At 27.1% G+C, this 17,854-nt stretch overlaps 1 protein-coding gene across 1 annotated transcript; it reads right to left on the reverse strand.

Annotated features, from left to right (window-relative positions):
• Window positions 1-1,559: 1,559 nt before the first annotated feature.
• LOC145840482 (uncharacterized) lies at window positions 1,560-10,961 on the reverse strand. The gene is made up of 6 exons (XM_082947757.1): window positions 10,850-10,961; window positions 9,374-9,496; window positions 3,984-6,044; window positions 3,120-3,256; window positions 2,572-2,720; window positions 1,560-2,474 (listed from the first exon to the last, which is right to left on the reverse strand). The coding sequence occupies exons 1-6, from the start codon at window positions 10,899-10,901 to the stop codon at window positions 1,949-1,951; spliced, it is 3,048 nt and encodes a 1,015-aa protein (XP_082803883.1). The 5' UTR covers window positions 10,902-10,961; the 3' UTR covers window positions 1,560-1,948.
• Window positions 10,962-17,854: the final 6,893 nt, after the last annotated feature.

The following is a 17,854-nucleotide window of genomic DNA, read 5'->3' on the forward strand; positions in this document are numbered from 1 at the left end:
AAAAAAGAATACTGTTAAATTTAAGATACAAAATATGTATCAAATTATTCGAATGTTATTAAGGTTATACAGTTTGCATGTATTAGAACTATTTTTAATCAAATATATTTACATACATTTCTTATTGCCGTTTAATTTCGTCCTGTCATAATAAAGAGTATGAACTCTAAATGTGTATTTATTTTTCTTGCTCAGGCCAATAGGTTCATAATTGTAGTTAAATTGCATTTTTTACAATTAAAAACTTTAAGAACATGAACTAATCTTTCTCCTATATTTTGATTGACTCTATTTTTATTTAACGGAAGCAGTTAATTTTAGTCTTTAATAAATAATTAGCATATTCTATATGCATTAAAGTATTAATTAACATTTAATGGCACGATCGCTATAAAGTGACTGATGCTATAAAGTTTTGAATACTTGTTATGCACGTTTGTTTAAACAACCTAAAATTTATGTCAAGTAAAAATACTTAAAATTTCAGAAAATTTAAATCGTATTAAAACATTTAGTGACAACTAATTAAAAAACCTTAACTAAATGAATTTTTTGTAGCAAAGTAATGTTTATTGCAAATAAAAAGAAAATTAAAGCTATAGTACAAAAAAACACAGATAAAACGTAACTCATGTGTTTTATGCAGCTCTTTAATTTAAGCAGCTAAACATTTTATAAAATACTAAACTTTTAAATGTATTTAAGTGGAAATATAAGTAAACAAACTTAAAATTTTATTTTTTCTAAAAGTAACAAAAACTACACACAATATTTTTACAACTTCGTGGCTTCAAGAAACCAAAAGTTTTCTAAATCACTAAATTTTAAAAACAGTTTAAGAAAATATTGCTATAAAACTTTCAAATTTATTCATATAAAAATCATTGTAGTTCAAAACTTCAAGGTTGTAATTATAGATACATTTCAAAAATATCAACTACTTGAATGCACAATTTCTATCATATAAATTATAACAATTAATTATATAAATTTGTTTAGTTAACTTGAGAAAGAAATTTATCATATTAGCTGCATCAATTTTTAATAATAAAACTTCTCTAATTAAATATTTTGGAATGAAAACAAGACTAAGTTTTTTTGAGTTAAGTTAAAAACTTTTTTTACTCTTATATTCAAGTAAAATTCCGTAATTTTATTACAGTAAACTTAAAATACTACATAATTTAATTAAAATGAAGCTAGCATATAACTAAAAAACTCACAAGTAAAAATAAACAAGCAAATGTATGCAAAACATATACACTCTTTAATTATGAATAACAATTTAACTATTCACTAAAAAATTAAAAAAACAATCTATGCTATTTACACAACTTTTGCGCTTATGACTTAAGAACCTGTTTTTAACTATACAAAATTACACTAAAACATATAAAACACAGGTTTAATCTAATTCGGCAGATTAAGCATTTTTTAGTAAACAACAAATTCGAACTCTATCGTTAAAAGGCAAGAAAAAAGTTCATAATTTTCTAATATAGTATATTTTTCAATGATTTTTTAAAACAGTATACCTTAAGCCTTTTTAATACAAAATTTCTTAAAAATTAAACAAACATATTAAATTTCATATCAGCTTTTTTAATCAAAAAACTATTTGATATTATTAGCATAAAAAAATTATTAAGTTTACAAAACTTTTGTAATGCAAGCTACATAAGCTTTAGAATAATTGTTTTTGGACTGCAGTTGTATTTTGTCAAATTTAATAATGTTTTTTATCTTCAAACACTCATAAACAATAGCCAAGGCCAAAACTATTTGTAAAACTTTAGCTCTTTTCTAAACTAAATAATTTAAAACAATCAAGTCCTACGTTTCATTTAAGAAATAATAAAACAAACAAACAAGATAATAATTTTCCTAATCATTATTCTACAGTTTACGACAAAAGCCGAGTCAAAACTTAATTAAACTTGTTTTTTTTTCAGAAATGTTTCAGCAAGTCCTTGTGGTGCTCGCTGGCGTGCGCGTACATCTCGTCGCAGCTGCCGAACGCGAGGTCGCACGGGCGGCACCTGACGAACTGTGACGTCACAACGGCCTCGTGGCACATGTCCATGTGGGCGAGCAGCTCGCAGCACGTGTCGAACGCGCAGTTGGTGCAGACGAGGCACTCGAAGTTGCCGCTGCCGGAGGAGTCGTGGGAGCTGATGTGCTCGTTGAAGCTGTCCTCGCAGTGGAACCGCTGGCTGCAGTGGGCGCACATGAAGTCGCCGTCGTTCTCCTCCCGCGCCACCACGTTCACGTCGATGCAGGGCGACTTCAGGTCCGGAGGCGGATCCTTGGCTACCTTCGGGGTGAAAGCTGCCGATTTGAACGGCACCATCGAGTTGCCGTTGAAAGGCGAGCTGTTCGAAGTTTTTCTGTTCTCCTCCTCGCCCGAGTTGCACCTGTGCATGATCAGGTTTCGCTCGTTCATGAAGGACTGTCGGCACAACTTGCAGGAAAATCTGAAAAAAGAACCATGAAACGAACCTTTCAAGTGACTTATAAAAGTAAACAATTATTTTTATGAACATTATTATTAAAAATAATTGCAAAGATTACTTGGCGTGCGACTTTGAGGTTGAAGTGAAGGTGTGAGATCTCTTGTTGCTGCCAGACACGTAATCTTCGGGGAAGCCGCACTGGTTCGCGTAGTGAGAAGTCAGGTGGTCTTTGCGAGCGAATCTCTTCTTGCAAGCCGGGTGAACACACTATAACGAGAAATTTTATGAGTGATTTTACATATTAATCTAAATTACGACGCTGATAAAGTACTGATGTTAGTTGGTTTGTCCTGTAATGCTATTGGCATTTTCTCCTTTCTTATTATGTAAATAAATTTAAGTTTTTCATCTAAGTTAAAAAATTTAAAGCATAGCTGAAATAAAATGTAAATTTAATTTGTAAATGGATAAAAAAGTATTAGCATTTCATATAATATTTGTGTAATACATTTTTCAAAGATTAATAGTTCAGAATTTGTAGTCAATATTTATTTTACTTCTTTAACTTTTAAAACATTAAGATGTACATGCGTACAATTGAAAACAAAAATTGCACAAAAAAATAACTACGTTTTTAATATATACTTTTTTTTATTTTTAACTTACTTGAAATGGTTTGCTACAAGTGTGCTTTCTCAGATGCCTGACCATTTTGCTGTGATCTTTAACAGTGACATTACAAAAGTAGCATGGTATATTTTTTGTAAAACCAAAGTTGTGTGCCATTTCATGAGCTAGTTTTCCTAAAATATAGATAGTTTTTCATTAAAGTGAAGCTTTTCAAAAACTATACCTAAATTACAACAAAACTAATAAATACTTCAGTATATTTTATATATTTTTAAATCTTTTTAATTTATCTAAAATATTTCTAAAAATTTAAAAGAAAAACTTCAATTAAGTTGTTGGGAGAAGACTAAATTGTAGTAAAATTTAAGCTGCATTTTTCTTTAATAATTAATAAAATTATTCTAGAGAGAGACTTAATTAATTTAAAATCATTTTAGCTATAACAATTTTGTAAAGCTAAGAAATATTAGTTTGAAAATTTTTTAATTCTGCAATTACGCAACAGAACCATCCTAAGATATACGCCAACTTAGTTAAAACACCAACTGCCTTAAAAGACTAAACTAAATCTTTGTAGAACTAGTTTGGGAGTTGCAATGTTTAATTTTTTTAATTTATATCATAGTTAGTTAACTTTAATTAGCTAAATTTTTTAAATAGTTTAATAAACTTTTTCTTTTCCTCTCAAAAAAGGTCAATTTTTTGTCAAACTTTTATTTCATACTTTAATTATATTTCTTCAACTTAAATAAGCACTTGAGCAACATTTAAAAAAAGTAAGAGTATACAGAAAATCATTATAATACTAACAAAACTTGCTTGAAACAATTTAAAAAAAAACATTTAAGTAAAGTAAACTGAATAAGAAATTTTATAAAAAACTAAGGCAACCCAACAAACCTTCAATAAATTCAAATGTGCGAGGGCAAAAAGCACATTCAAATACTTCATCGTTTTCATAAAATTGAGCAATCTGACGGATCTTGTCTAAGTCGTAATCCAACTTAATTGACTTTACTTTGGAATCCTCGTCACTTGGTCGCAACGAAGATTCAGTGGTGTTGCTGCTATAATTTTTTTTATTGACTATATTATCTGTAATTGCTAAAACTTTGGATTTATTGCTGTAAACTTCCATTGAGCTTTTACTTTTTTTAGACATTAACTTATCTGCTAATTCGGTCATTTTAGATAGTTTGTTAGGCAGTGTATTTACTTTTTTTACTTCAATTGAAGGAATAGCGCTTATAACAACTTTTTTCGAACCTCTATTAATCAAAGAAGCAGGTAGCGCTTCAATTTCAGACTTGCTTAAGAAAAGAGTTGAAGTTCTAGTACTGTCTAGATTTATAAATTGAGCAGGTTTTAAGTTGGTGTTAAATACATGTTTAGAGTTTTTGATAAACTGACTATTACTTTGAGTAGTACTTAACTTGCATACTTTAGGACTGATTCTTTCTGCACTGTGTGGTAAAGGTCTTTTTAGGGATAGTTTAACTGTAGACGAACTGTCTAGAATGTTGACCTGATTTAAAGAAGACCTTGCTGCTTTTTTAGGACGTTGAAGCAATTGTGAAAGTTCCGAAGTTCCTTCTTGGAGTTGTGTTTTGGGACTAATAGCAGGTATAGAACTTGGAGAACTAGTACTTAAAGAATGCTTTGTAAAGCCATTTTTCGTTGAAGAAGAACCATATTTTACTACAGATCTTTCACAATGATGACTCAACTTCTGATTCTCACTGTTGAAAACTTTTTGACAATAAACACAAAACCAAGTATCAATTATAGTACGGGACGGACTTTCTTCACGATCGACAACAGTGTCATCAATAGCTCTCACCATGTTGCTTCCATCGTTTTCGAGCAAACTTGCTTTGTCTTCATGATAATATTTAAAATGTTTTTTTAAAGCAACCATGTCTTCCAAAACATCTCCACAAAGCTTACATTTACACGGCACAGCTTGAGTGCCTACACAATTGCGCTTTGCAATCAAGTTTGAAGTGTCAATTTCACAATAAAAATGAGCTCTGCACCTTTCACAAGCACATGCTTTACTATGAGATACAACTGCCTTGATATGACCTCTTAGGTGATCTTTTCTTTTAAATCTTCTTCCACACAATAAACAGGGGAAAGGATTAACTTTAACATGTATCAACTTATGTCTTTTAAGTTTAGATTGCTTTGAAAATTCCTTACCACAAGTTTCACACTTAAAGGACTTTGTGACAGTTTTAGGCTGATTTTTTTGGTTATTTTGTACTGGTGGAATTACATAATTTGCAGCTTTGTTAGCAGAAAATATAATATTTTTGTTAACTAGAACTTTTTTTTTGCTATCCTTTGATATCAAGTGAAAATCTAGAGATTTCTTGCTTTGGTTACCTACAGTTGTAGTTAAATCTAATTTATAACTATTTTTATTATTTAAAGAATTACTAGTGTCTTGGATACTAGTAGACTTTGAGCTTTGTAAATCATTTTTTGTAGAAGAGTTTTCATTAGATACTATTTCAGGTTGTTTTTCATAACTTATGTTTAACTGTTCTTCTGAATCACTATCTAGTGCAAATTCTTCAAATGACTCATCACTTTTATTTAAGTTTTTACTAGTTTTTGTTAGTTTGAACTCTTCATCTTCTAAAAGATGATTTTTGTCTTTTATGACAGAACCATTTTTTATTTCAATTTTGTTTTCGAGTTGAGTATTTACTTCCGTTGTTCCATGACTACTTGAACAGCTTTCAGTAACATTTTCAGTTTCTAAACATTTAAAGCTACTATTTACATTTTTTTCAATTTGATCAATAGAGTTAAATTTATCTTCAACTGCATCATCTTTATCTTCTAGGAAACTGTCATCTAACAAAAATGTCTCACATTCTTCTAAACTGTTACTGCTAGAGTCCAAAAGCTGAGTAATTGGTTCTTCTGTATCTACTTTCTCAGCAGTGGAATCTAGAAAAAAATAACTTAAAAACTAGAATAACAATAAAATATATTAAATGTAAAAAATTTGAAACATATAAATGGTCATTATCTAAAACATTAATCTAGCATAGTATTTAAAATAATAACAACTGATTTTTACAAACATGTTGCTACCACATTTTTATTTTTTATCTGGATATTTTAAAGTAAGAAAAATGTCACTTTTGTTTCTAATAATAATTAAAATCAAGATGTTGAAAAGTTTTGTCTTGGTACTAATTTCTATTATATATTTATATATAAATCATTCACTTTGATAGTTCGAAATTTCTATTTATATTTTGCTAAGCAGCTCATCAGATAACCGTTGCTAAATATTAGATAAATATCTAACTGTAGCTTAGAACTAAAATACTTTAAATTCAATAAGTTTTTCCGTAAATTTTAAGTTAAGTTTAGGAAAGAAATTACAAGATGACTAAAATAACTTGAGATTATAGTACTAAAATTGATTTTTATTACAACTTGTGAGCCAAAAATTTGTTAACAATGATGTTATAACAGTTAATGTAATTTTAAAGTTAATAATAATTGTAAAACCAAATTTTAATCGATTTTAGTCATAAATTGTATCTTAAACTTAAATTTAAATTGGCAAAGAATATCTAAATTAAAAACTCTAATCTGAACACAGACTTGTTTTAAATTTGAATCTTTATGACGTTACTATTTTAAACAAACTTTAACTAAGTTAAACTTATCTGATGAGCAGCTTAGCAAAAATATTAATAAACTTTTCAAATTTTTAAAAACTTTTTGAAAAAGAGTGATTTATGTTTAATTTTTTGGCTAAATTAGACTAAGGTCATAGGAGGGGTCCGACTTTTTTTTTTAATTCTAATTAACTTTGGCTTTTAAAGCCTGTTTTTTTAGAATTAAAAAATATCATTTAACTTTTAGATATTTTATTTTTTGTAAAAAGACGATAAAAAAATCTTGAATCTTAGAAAAAACTCTTTAAAATAAGATCAACTTGTAAAAAACATGGTTTACCCCCCCCCCCCTATGGCCTTAATTAACAAGTTGATTACTATTAATAAAATACTAGAAAGCAAGCTTCTAGAACTGTTCAAATTTAAATTAGATTTGTTAGTACAAACTTGGTGTAATACTAGTTTGAAATCATTTTCCAAAATATGGTAAGTTATTTGTCAAACACTACTGAAAAAAAAATATGTTGATTACTTTTTATAATCTTTGAATATTTAATTTAAATTAGCTTTAAACATTAATTGTGTACGTATATTACGTTAAATCTTAAATTGGATTTTTTACAGAAATTAATCAAAGTTGTGTTAGTTTTACAAAATATTATTAAAAGAGAGGCTTATTTAGTTTTAAAAATGCTAAGAAAATACTTGCATTAAACTTATAAAGCCAAACATGTAACTTTTTTGGATGCCTTTGTATACATAAAATTTTTTTGTAAAACAAGGTCTAGTAAAAATAAACATATTGAACATGTATAACTATCAAAAAATTTTTGAAAAAACATACCAACAATTTATTTTTGATTCAATACTAAATATGGTTGTACAACAATGACTGCTGTATTATATAAAATGTAAAATAGTCTTGATCTAATTAATTCCTAATAAAGTTTAAGATCTTTACTTTATAATCATTCCTTATCAAAAAAATGAAATAATAAACTCAAAATAAGTTTGAACTACATAAGTGATACAATGTGAAAAAAGTGTTTATTTTTTTTATAGTCTTTAACTAAATAGATTTAATTTATAAACTTACTAATTGTTTACAATTATTATTTTTCAAAATTAAAAAAATTTTATGTTACAGTATAATATATTTTTTTGATTTGATTTAATATTTCTTGCATGATTCAAGATTAAACATTAATGATCAAAACAATATTTTTTTTTACTTTAAGATTTCAACAAAGGTTTTTATTTAAATTAAGTAGCAGGTATTTCACAGTAAGTCTGAGTAAACTTAAATTTTTGATAACTGTCTAAATATCTAATTATTTGTGAAATTTTGTTACTAATATGTATTATGGTAATCTTAAAAAATGTAGAAAAACTACAATGACTATTGTAAAAATTGTATTCATTTTAAATGATTTGTCTTGTTCTAAAAGTGCTTCAAAATTTTCAAGTAAATAATTCAACTGTGTGCTTTTTAAGATGGTAAGAAATTAATACATTTCTAAAAAACATTGAAATTTATGTGCAATATAACAACTATTTTAAAATTACTTATTTAAAGAAATACTAAGAAGATAATATCAAAGTTACCACTCTTTAAAGCAAAAATGCCAATCAAAGTGACCAAAAAATAATATGAGCTACATCAACCTAGTCTAAGTCATCCTGAGTTAATATTTTTTTAAATATTACTTGACAAGCTTAAATACATCAAAATAAAAACATAAATATTCAAAAATAAACATTTACAGTCATAAAAACTAGCCTGAAGTTCAATAAAATTATAGAAACTAGTCTGAGTTTTCCAAAACTTTTAAACTATCTTGACTAATCCTTAGTAGCTTGAGTACATGTGGCAACCATGCAATATAACATTTAAATTTAAGCAGGTTTACATTTCTGCAAATCTACAGAAACATATACTTATGTGAGAAAAAAAAAGTTTTTATTTCAGCTTGAAAAGACTCTGCTTTCTTAGGCTTTTAGTTATTCATTTCTACTTAATGCACTTCTGAGAGATAATTTTGACATATATGTACTGTTTAGCATTTTTAGTGTTGTAAAATTAAGCAAATTAAATACATCCAACTTGTAACATTTAGCACGTTAAAGCTTTAATTTGTCAAAAAGCTGCATTGTAAAATTGATTCTAATGGAAGCTGTAGCTTCAAAAATCAAAATCATACAATTTTGTGCTACAAAAATTTGCATAACTTGTTGTTACTATTGACTACGTTAAATGTTTGATTTTAAGACAATATAAGTGTTTTTGAGTTAAGTTGTGATTTTTTTATACTTATTTTTAATGAAAGTTTTCTGGGTTTACACAAGTGGCGTGACAAAAAGAGTCATAGGGGGTGTGGATCAAAATAAATTGTCTTGTATACAGTTATCACTCGTACTTCAACATTCCATTTTTAATATATTAACATAACTAAATATTTTCAGATTAAATTCAATAACATTAGAGGTAGTTTAGATTGATGTGTTACAGCTAGGACGTGTTATTTCAGATGTTTTAATTTTTAAAGATTCGTAACTTTTTTGAGCTAGCTACGTCCCTGGTATACATTATTTAAGATCAATTGATTTAAAATTTGGTTGTTAGATTCAAAAACTTAATAAAACCTTCTTTCAATTGATCTTCATTAGTGCCTTCTTGTTCAGAAAGGTCATTGTCAATATCACAAAGCGGAGAAAAAGTTGCACTCAACTTGGCATTAATCTCATCAGTATGAAGAAATTTGTCATCTGAAAATATTTAAATGTTTTATATAATACTTATAAACTAAATATATGTTTTCATTTTTTTTAAATATTAAGGTCATACAAGGTCTATCTGGTCTTTACGTATTGATATTATTTTGTAGATTTTAGTCAAACTATAATGCTATTTTTACAAAATATTATATTTTAAGTAGCTTTAAAACATAAGTATAAACATAAGATAGTTTAGGAGATTGAAAATAGTTTGGCTCAATAAAATGACATTACTTCTAACCACCTTAGTTTAAATCACTTTTAGCATATGTTTTCCTTTTTTGCTTGAGGTTATAGAATATATTGTTTTTTAAAAGTTTTCAACCTGCCATGCCTGACTTTTCTCTCAAGTAAATATTATATAATAATCATGATTTTTTGTTCAAAAATGTTAGACTGTGACCCTAGAGACAGGTATACAGCTTAAAATTTGAATAATTTGTAACATCATCAATAAAATTTTCAATAAATTTATCAATTTTATTCAGTCTTCCTATGTTTCTTTTTGTAAAATTTTGATTGTTCAGTGTCAAATGTTTGATGATATTGTTCATATATTTCAACTATTAAATATAAACTTTTTTTTTAACTTTTGAGAGAAGTTATTGTTCCACAAGACATACTAATTTACTGTAAAGGAGCAATATAAATATCAATGAAACAATTTTAAGTTTAGAGTTTGTTACTTAACACTGTGTTTAATGCGCTTAGGCAATAATCACATTAAAGAAAATTGTTAAAAAGGTTAGCCTTATGTTTTATTTTCATCAAAAGACTTATTTATGGATAAATTATAAGTCTAAAACAAGAGGAGTTCCTTTAAGCAATTATTTAATTGTTTATAGATTATCTTTGCAGGTAACATGTTGTGGTATTTTGCTAATATCTTTTGATACTGTGGAAATGTAAAAATATTTGGTGACCCTTATAGCTGAAATATAACTGAAAAACTATAACTGAAATCCCTCTCAACGCCAGCTTTGGTAATAAATATTTTTATCAGAACAATCTTTATCAAAGTCAGTAAATATTTTGGAGGCTTGAATATAAAAACTTCTTTAGTCTAAGATTTTCTACAACAATAAAAAAAGCTTAATCAGAAAACATGCCTAACCCTTTAGAAAAATAAACATTCAAATTTCCTGGGCATTTTGCAGGAACAAAAACACATTTTTCTGAAATTTTCCTGAAAACACTAAATAGGTGACCACCATGTCTATACTACTAAACTGAAAACTATTATAGTTGAAGTAGCTAGAAAAAGATACAATTACTCAACATGAAAATTTAAATTAAGAAATCAAACTAATATGTATAAAATTACCAAGAAAATGAAAACAATACCTTGACATGTGGAACTAGTGTTGTAATCTTTTTCTGTTATGCTGCCATTCATCTTTGAATTTTATAAGCAGCATTTATGTTATAGAAAACCTCTGTATAAAATATAATTAATAACTGCAATTAATTAATTTTTTTTTAATGGCTATTATAATACTTTTTTTTAACTCAACATTATCCAAAATTTATTATGATACCATAAATGTATAAAAATGTTATAACAGTCTAATAACAACAAAAGAGTATTAACTAAACGTGTAGAATAAAATCTAAATGTTATATCTAATTAACGCATGCAAAAATTAGATAAAAGTATGAGTTATCTTAGTTTTAAGTTTGTATTAATATTTCAAGGCATATGAAACATTGATACAAACCTTTAACATATAACATGCCAAGGCAAATGAAAAGGTTTTGCTTATAAGGACTACTTTAGCCCTGATAAACAGCTTTTTGAGTTATACATAGCGCTTTTTAAGTTTTATGTTTATAGTAAACATATTTTTTACACTACCACTTCTCCCTTTTTGTTTATTGCATGTTTTGTGGTTGCTCTTGTAGAAAGGACAGCAAGAGAAATATAAACAACTGTGAAAAATTAGTTCAAAGTGAGGAGATGGTTTAGTGCCAATGGTAGACTATGGCTTTTATGGTCAAAATTAGCAGTTATAAGTTTAAAAAAGTGCTTAATATTTTTTCAAATAAACTTATAGTAAGTTTTTTTTTGAAAAGCACAATAGTCCTTAACTTATAACTAATATAAAATAGAATAGCTCAACACAGCTTTGACAAAGCAAGTTATTATAGCTTGAATACCAAAAGGGATTTCTCCACACTAATTCACTTACCATAGTTGTAAGGATTCACAACTTGATTTATTTCTTACTTTACATGTAAAAATTAAACAGTACAATAAAAAGGTCAGTAATCTTTTCTAAACACATTGTAGGGTTTCCACTCTTTAAAGCACAAAAAATAGCCTTGAAAAACCCAAAACTAGCCTGATTTAAATTAAACTATTTCAAATTATTGATAAAATAAAAAAGTGAGAGTATTACAGCTAAATGCTAAACAAATTTATTGTTCATCAAGCTTATAACTAAAGAAACATAAAATTATCAAAAGAAAAAGTTTATAAGAAAAAATTATCATAAAAAACTTGCCAGAGATTTCTAAAACTATTAAAACTAGCATAAGTTTTGTAAAAAACTTTAAACAAGCCTAATTACTGTATTACTACTTTAGTTCTATCTGAAAACATTTTAAACAGTCTTAAGTTGGACTTTAATTTAAAAAATACTAAACTAGCCTGAAAGACTAGTGTGTTGAAACAAAACCATTACCGCAAAAATTGCACAGTTGATTATAGGTATCACAATTTTATTCCTTAAACTTTTTATCTCTTTACCTTGACATTTTTCTGTTGTCTTTTTCTAGAAGAGCATGCAGAAAATGCAACAAAGAAATCAAGAGACAATATATAAATGAGAAAACCAAACATACAAAGTCATAAAACTTGTCAAACAATTTGTACTTAAACTAACTTGAATAAAAAAAAAATATTTTATAAGTTTGTAATTTATATAAATAAAAATAATCTAAAATAATTAATGCTTAAAATTGAGCTAAAAGTGGTTTGATGGCATAGGGGTCCTAATGACAGCTTTAAAAACTCTCTGAATTTAACATGGGATTAAAACAAACAGCTACTACGTATACAAAAAAGGCTACAGTTAAAAACTAAACAAAAACAGCTTCTTTTTATTGGAAAGTGTTCTCAAGAAATAAGATAACTTATAAGCATTGCAGAAGTACATGTAATATTTTGAGTACCACTAAAAAATAAAAATATATAATTTAAAAAAATTAATTTCAATTATTAATCAAGAAGTTCATTATATTATCAATGAAAACCCTTGGGTATAAAAAAGAAACTTAAATAACACTTTTTTATATATCAATAATAAAAATAAACATTAATAGGTCTTACCAAAAATAGTCTCAGTATGGAAACAATAAGACTTGGGCTTTTGGTAACCTTGAAAGTTGAAAAACCCCTTTGGGTTATGGAGCCATAATTGTCATAAAAGTCCTAATCAGTAGGTGTTTATAGAAACATCATACAAATTTAACCCATAAAACTTTGGGAATATAGTTTCCACCAAATTTCAAGGCATTTGTTTACATAAAAGACATGTTAACAGCTTATCATATCAACTTTTTAATATTTAAAAATTTAACTCACAAAATCGCAGTTTCCTTTATAAAGTTCAATAAACGTGTTTGTAAGTATAAAATACACTTTATTTTATAGAACGATAAAAACGCTCAAAAATTCCACAACTTGTTGCACCAAGAACCTTACGGTCATCAAGTCGCACACCTTGGATACCTTTTAATGTCTTTTTCAGGACAGTCATCAACAGTAAACTTATATAGTTAATACTAATTTATAAAATAGGAACTTAAACTATTTTACTTCTTTTACATATTTTTTTTCGTCCTGGAAAAGACGTTAAAACGTATCCAGCTTGTGAGCGACTCGACAACTGAAAAGTTTTTGTTGCGCACCAAGTCCTTGGACAAAAATTTTTGAGAGCTTTTTATTTTATCGTTCAATAAACAGTTAAGTACAAAGAGAATATTTTTAGTATTTGTATTTTAGATACTTTGTTTTATTGACGAACTAAAAGTTTGGAAATTTTTTATCATAATTTCCATATACTTTAGTATAAATTAAGACACATCTTTACGACTGTATAATAAGTCTTATACACTCATACAGTCAAATTTAAATGCAAGTGTTTACTCTAAAAAAGTCAATAACTAATTGAAGTAGATAAATAAAAAGTTTATTTCTTGATAATTAACTATAATCGTTAAAATAAGTTATAAATACTTTTATCTTGCGAGTGATGAGCTTTTAAGGCTTGAATATACTTAAAAAATTGCAAAAATATTTATAAACTTTCATTAAGCTTGTACTTACTTTATCTTTAAGCTATGTTTGTTTAAGAGACTAAGAGCAGAACAGCAGAGAATTAAAGTTTATCCTTCAATTTAAGTTGTTATAAACCAATATTTTGTAATTAAATTCTAACTGTTATACTTTATATTTTAAAAGTATTTGCATAAAACTGCTTGTAAGATTATTTTATAAACATTTAACAAATGCAGCACTGAGGGAGGTTTTTGTGAACTAAACATGTCTAGGAGCTTTTTGGTAAGCCGACATACTAAACTTGTTTTTAAGTTTAGTGTATCCTCGCTAATCTGATCATGTTGGGCAAGCTTTTTTATGAAATTATGGAAGAATTAGCCTTTGACCGATATGAACGAAACATCGTTTTTTTAGTAGTCTACCTTTTTTATTTTTTGATTTACTCATAATAAAACGCACACTTAATTCTCTAATAATTTATTGTACTTTTAATTTTTTAACAAAGCCATCTCTAAACGATAAGTATTTTAATGAACATTGAGGTCAAGGTGTAATATATAATTTAGATAGTACACATTTTTACAATCTGTTAAAGTTAAAATTGAAGGTGAGTCATTTACACACCAAGAACAGGAACAATAACTATCGTTCGCTATGTTTTAACGTGCAAGTAAAAGATACTTTTTTTATGAAAATTAACTTTTTAAGGAGCAAATAACCCAAACGTGACTAACTTGTTAACTTAAGTGATTTTCATACAAGGTCGAGTCTGATTATGACTCTTAGGGTCCCTATCTCGGGAGATTTGGTTTATAAAAGAATTAGGTTTGGAACTCAAATGGTTAATGCCCTTTCTAACTTATTTTATTTATTATTTTTTTTCTTTTTATTAAATTTTTCCCTTTCTAATAGTTTTATTATTTTTATTATTTTATTTATTATATATACTTTTTTAATTTGTTTCTTGTACATAAAATTTGATAGTATTGTTTTGTCCTCATTGACAGTGTGATTAAACGAGTAGATGTATTATTTTTCTTTTGTAACTCTATTTAGTCGTTTTTGTTTACTATATATTAATTGTCAATTTGTTTCAGAAGATGGAGATTTTAAATTTAGAAGTAAAAACTTCATTTTTTTTAGACATTCTGGTTATTTAATTTTATTTGTTAAAAATTAGTTTTAGGTTTACAAACAGTTTATTTAACTCAATAAAATACTTTTATTATTACTTTTTTTTTCAGAATATTTGTGAAGATTTATTATTTTGTTTTTCAAATTTAGCTGTGTATTGTTAGAAGTGATTTTATTTTAAGTGGTTTAAACAAATTCTATCAATTATTAGTGCTAGATTTTATTGTTTAAAATTGAATCGTTTACAAATCTATAAAACAGTTAGACAAAGTTTTATATATATATATTTTTTTTTTTTTTGCTCTATTTTTATTTACCTAAAAACACATACACTAGAAATTTAAAGACACTTTTTTAAAATACATGGCGCTCTTTCAGTTTTATGACATTACTGAATATTTTATGTATACTGACATTACTAACTCTCCCAATTTATTCAATTTTGAGATATCTGTTGCATTTTTTGTGGTTGCTCTTGTAGAAAGGGCAACAAGAAAAATGTGAATGTACATGATCATAAAAATAGAAATCTAGGGGAGGAGACGGTGTGGAGCCCATGGTAGACTATGGTTTCCATGGTCAATAGTGGCAGTAATGGGTTAAAAAAGGGTGCTGACCATTTTTAAACTTAAAAAAAAAAATTGTATATACAGTTACTTTCTAAGTTTTTGTTTTTATTTTTTCATTATTGTTTTAAAGTTAGCTCAAAGAATTAGTTACAAGTAAATGGTGTGCAGCTCGATGACCGAAAGGTCTTTTTCCACACCAATCCATCGACCTTAGTTGTGAGCGTTCACATTTTTCTTTCTTTCTAATTTTGTCGAAAAAAAATTGTGTAAGTATTTTTATTGTAAAGATAAAGAAACTAAGTTTAAAAATATAGTCGAATGACCTTGTATATAAGAATACCTTACGGTCATCTTATGATTATAAGTTACAAATCAATTTTTTCCAAACCAAACCTCAGTGACCTTTGAAGATAACCTTAAATAAAAAAGTTTCACGACAAAATCAAGTGTCTTTCTATAACCGATATTCTTTTAAATAGGTCTTTTAACTGTCCAGAATGTTGATGCGATCACTTGTTAGTCTGCTGTAAAAGTTGTATTGACATGAACATGCACGTGTCAAAAAATTGGCTCGGCAATGACGATTAGATATTGCAGCAATGCATGACAAGAATCAGTTAAAGAAATTTCATTTTTGATGTGATATGTCCCTTCATCCTCAAAAACAACTGTTTCTTAGAATTAAAGTACGACCCAAAACACCAGAGTACCCATAAATTTTTAAAGAAAATATGTAAGTAATGACAACGAAGTTTAAAGAAAACATTCATTTGCTGCTTTCTTTTATAAATGTTATGCGAAAGGTTCATATTAACTACTGATATAAATCCATGTAGCACGAGTCTTAATTGACAATGTGAAGATAAAAATATATATCTGACAGCAGTTGTCTTTACATAATTTAATTAGCTACTAGTTACCTTTTACCGCTAGTTAAATTTAATAGTAACTTTTGAGATATAAACGATACAACAGGTTCCTTATGGGAGGCGCAAATTAAAATGGCGAAATAAGACTATTTCACAGAAATCTATCTCCTTCTTCAGTTTTTGAGTAATTGTTTTAAAAATATCTTAAAATTAATCTTAAACAAATTTTGAACAGCTTGTAGGAAACAGTTTTTTAATTTTTTCAATTTTTTTTTTTAAATAAATAGATAATTTTTTTTTAACTTTGGTCATGAATTTTTTAAAATCCGCTTGCTACAAGTTGTTTGTAATATTAAACAGTACATTTCCTTAAAATTTGAAGTAAGTTGCTATAAAAATTAAGGAGAATATACAACTTTAGTGAACTTTTCAAAATTCAGAGAAAATCGGCCTTGAAAATTTTGACTCCATACTATTGTATTAGTTTTTTTTTACAGAACAGGTTATATCTTAAAAGTTGTTTGAGTTTTTTTCATTCTATAAAAATTATCTTAAAGTTTATACTCTCAGCTTTTAAATAAGAACCAATATTAGTTTTTGTAAAATATTATTGAACTTCCCTATGCCTTTAAATGGGTTTATCTTCTTTATTCAACACGGAATACTGTTACTGACGATGCACTTAAACACGTTGATAGTCTGCCAAACGTATGGATATCTTTGATATAATTTCAATTATTAAACAACTAAATAAGACTACTACTGAGATGTTTTTTTTATAAAAGCAAAAGCACTTGAATGCTATTATATATCCTACTGATTACCCCTTCTACATGACATTTTAGTTAAATATTGGAGACAATGATGGTGCCAAACAATACATGCTGTATTCTAAAATCATAAATTTGTTTAAAAAAAGGTTTCAGGTCGATAGCAACGACCAAAGAGGAATTTCCCTTCTTTTTGTTGCTGGTAAAGCTTTTGCACGTTTAATTCTTCCTCGACTGAAAAAGCTGACTGAAAAGCTATCCCGAGTCGTAATGAGGGTTTTGTGTCTAAATGTTCTACTACTGATAGAAATTTCTCTGTACGAAAGTTGCTAGACAAAAACAATAAACAAAAAAATATGTAAACATAGGTTTCATTGACCTCAATAAAGCATTTAGTAAAAATTAAAGAAGTTTTAGAAATTTTATTGCAGATTGAATGTCCTTCAAGTCAATATTGTGAAGTCTTATCAAACAAAAATAAGGGCAATCAACCAATAAATTGGTAACACTTCTGATTTATCTTAAATCAAAAAAGTTTTTAAGCAAGTTTGCGAGCTTGCTTCAATTATTTTCGATTTTTTTTTCAATGTACTTAAAGCACGCTTTTGGATCTTAAACTAAGCTGCATACAAGCATTGTTATTCGCCTTTTTTGTCTTGCATGTCTGAGAGCAAAGTAAAATGTAAAAAAAAAAACTTTTCAGTACGAGATTTTTCTGATGATGC

Source organism: Thalia democratica, chromosome 7 (genome assembly GCF_965202585.1).
Source record: "Thalia democratica chromosome 7, ktThaDemo2.hap1.1, whole genome shotgun sequence".
In the NCBI taxonomy this organism is placed as follows: Eukaryota; Metazoa; Chordata; class Thaliacea; order Salpida; family Salpidae; genus Thalia; species Thalia democratica.

Coding starts and splice junctions, on each gene's coding strand:
- LOC145840482 (XM_082947757.1), bottom strand. CDS start 10,901: ATGAATGGCAGCATAACAGAAAAAGATTACAACACTAGTTCCACATGT. Junction 9,497..10,849: donor CACTAGTTCCACATGTCAAG/GTATTGTTTTCA, acceptor AAATATTTTCAG/ATGACAAATTTCTTCATACT. Junction 2,721..3,119: donor CTTGTAGCAAACCATTTCAA/GTAAGTTAAAAA, acceptor TTCTCGTTATAG/TGTGTTCACCCGGCTTGCAA.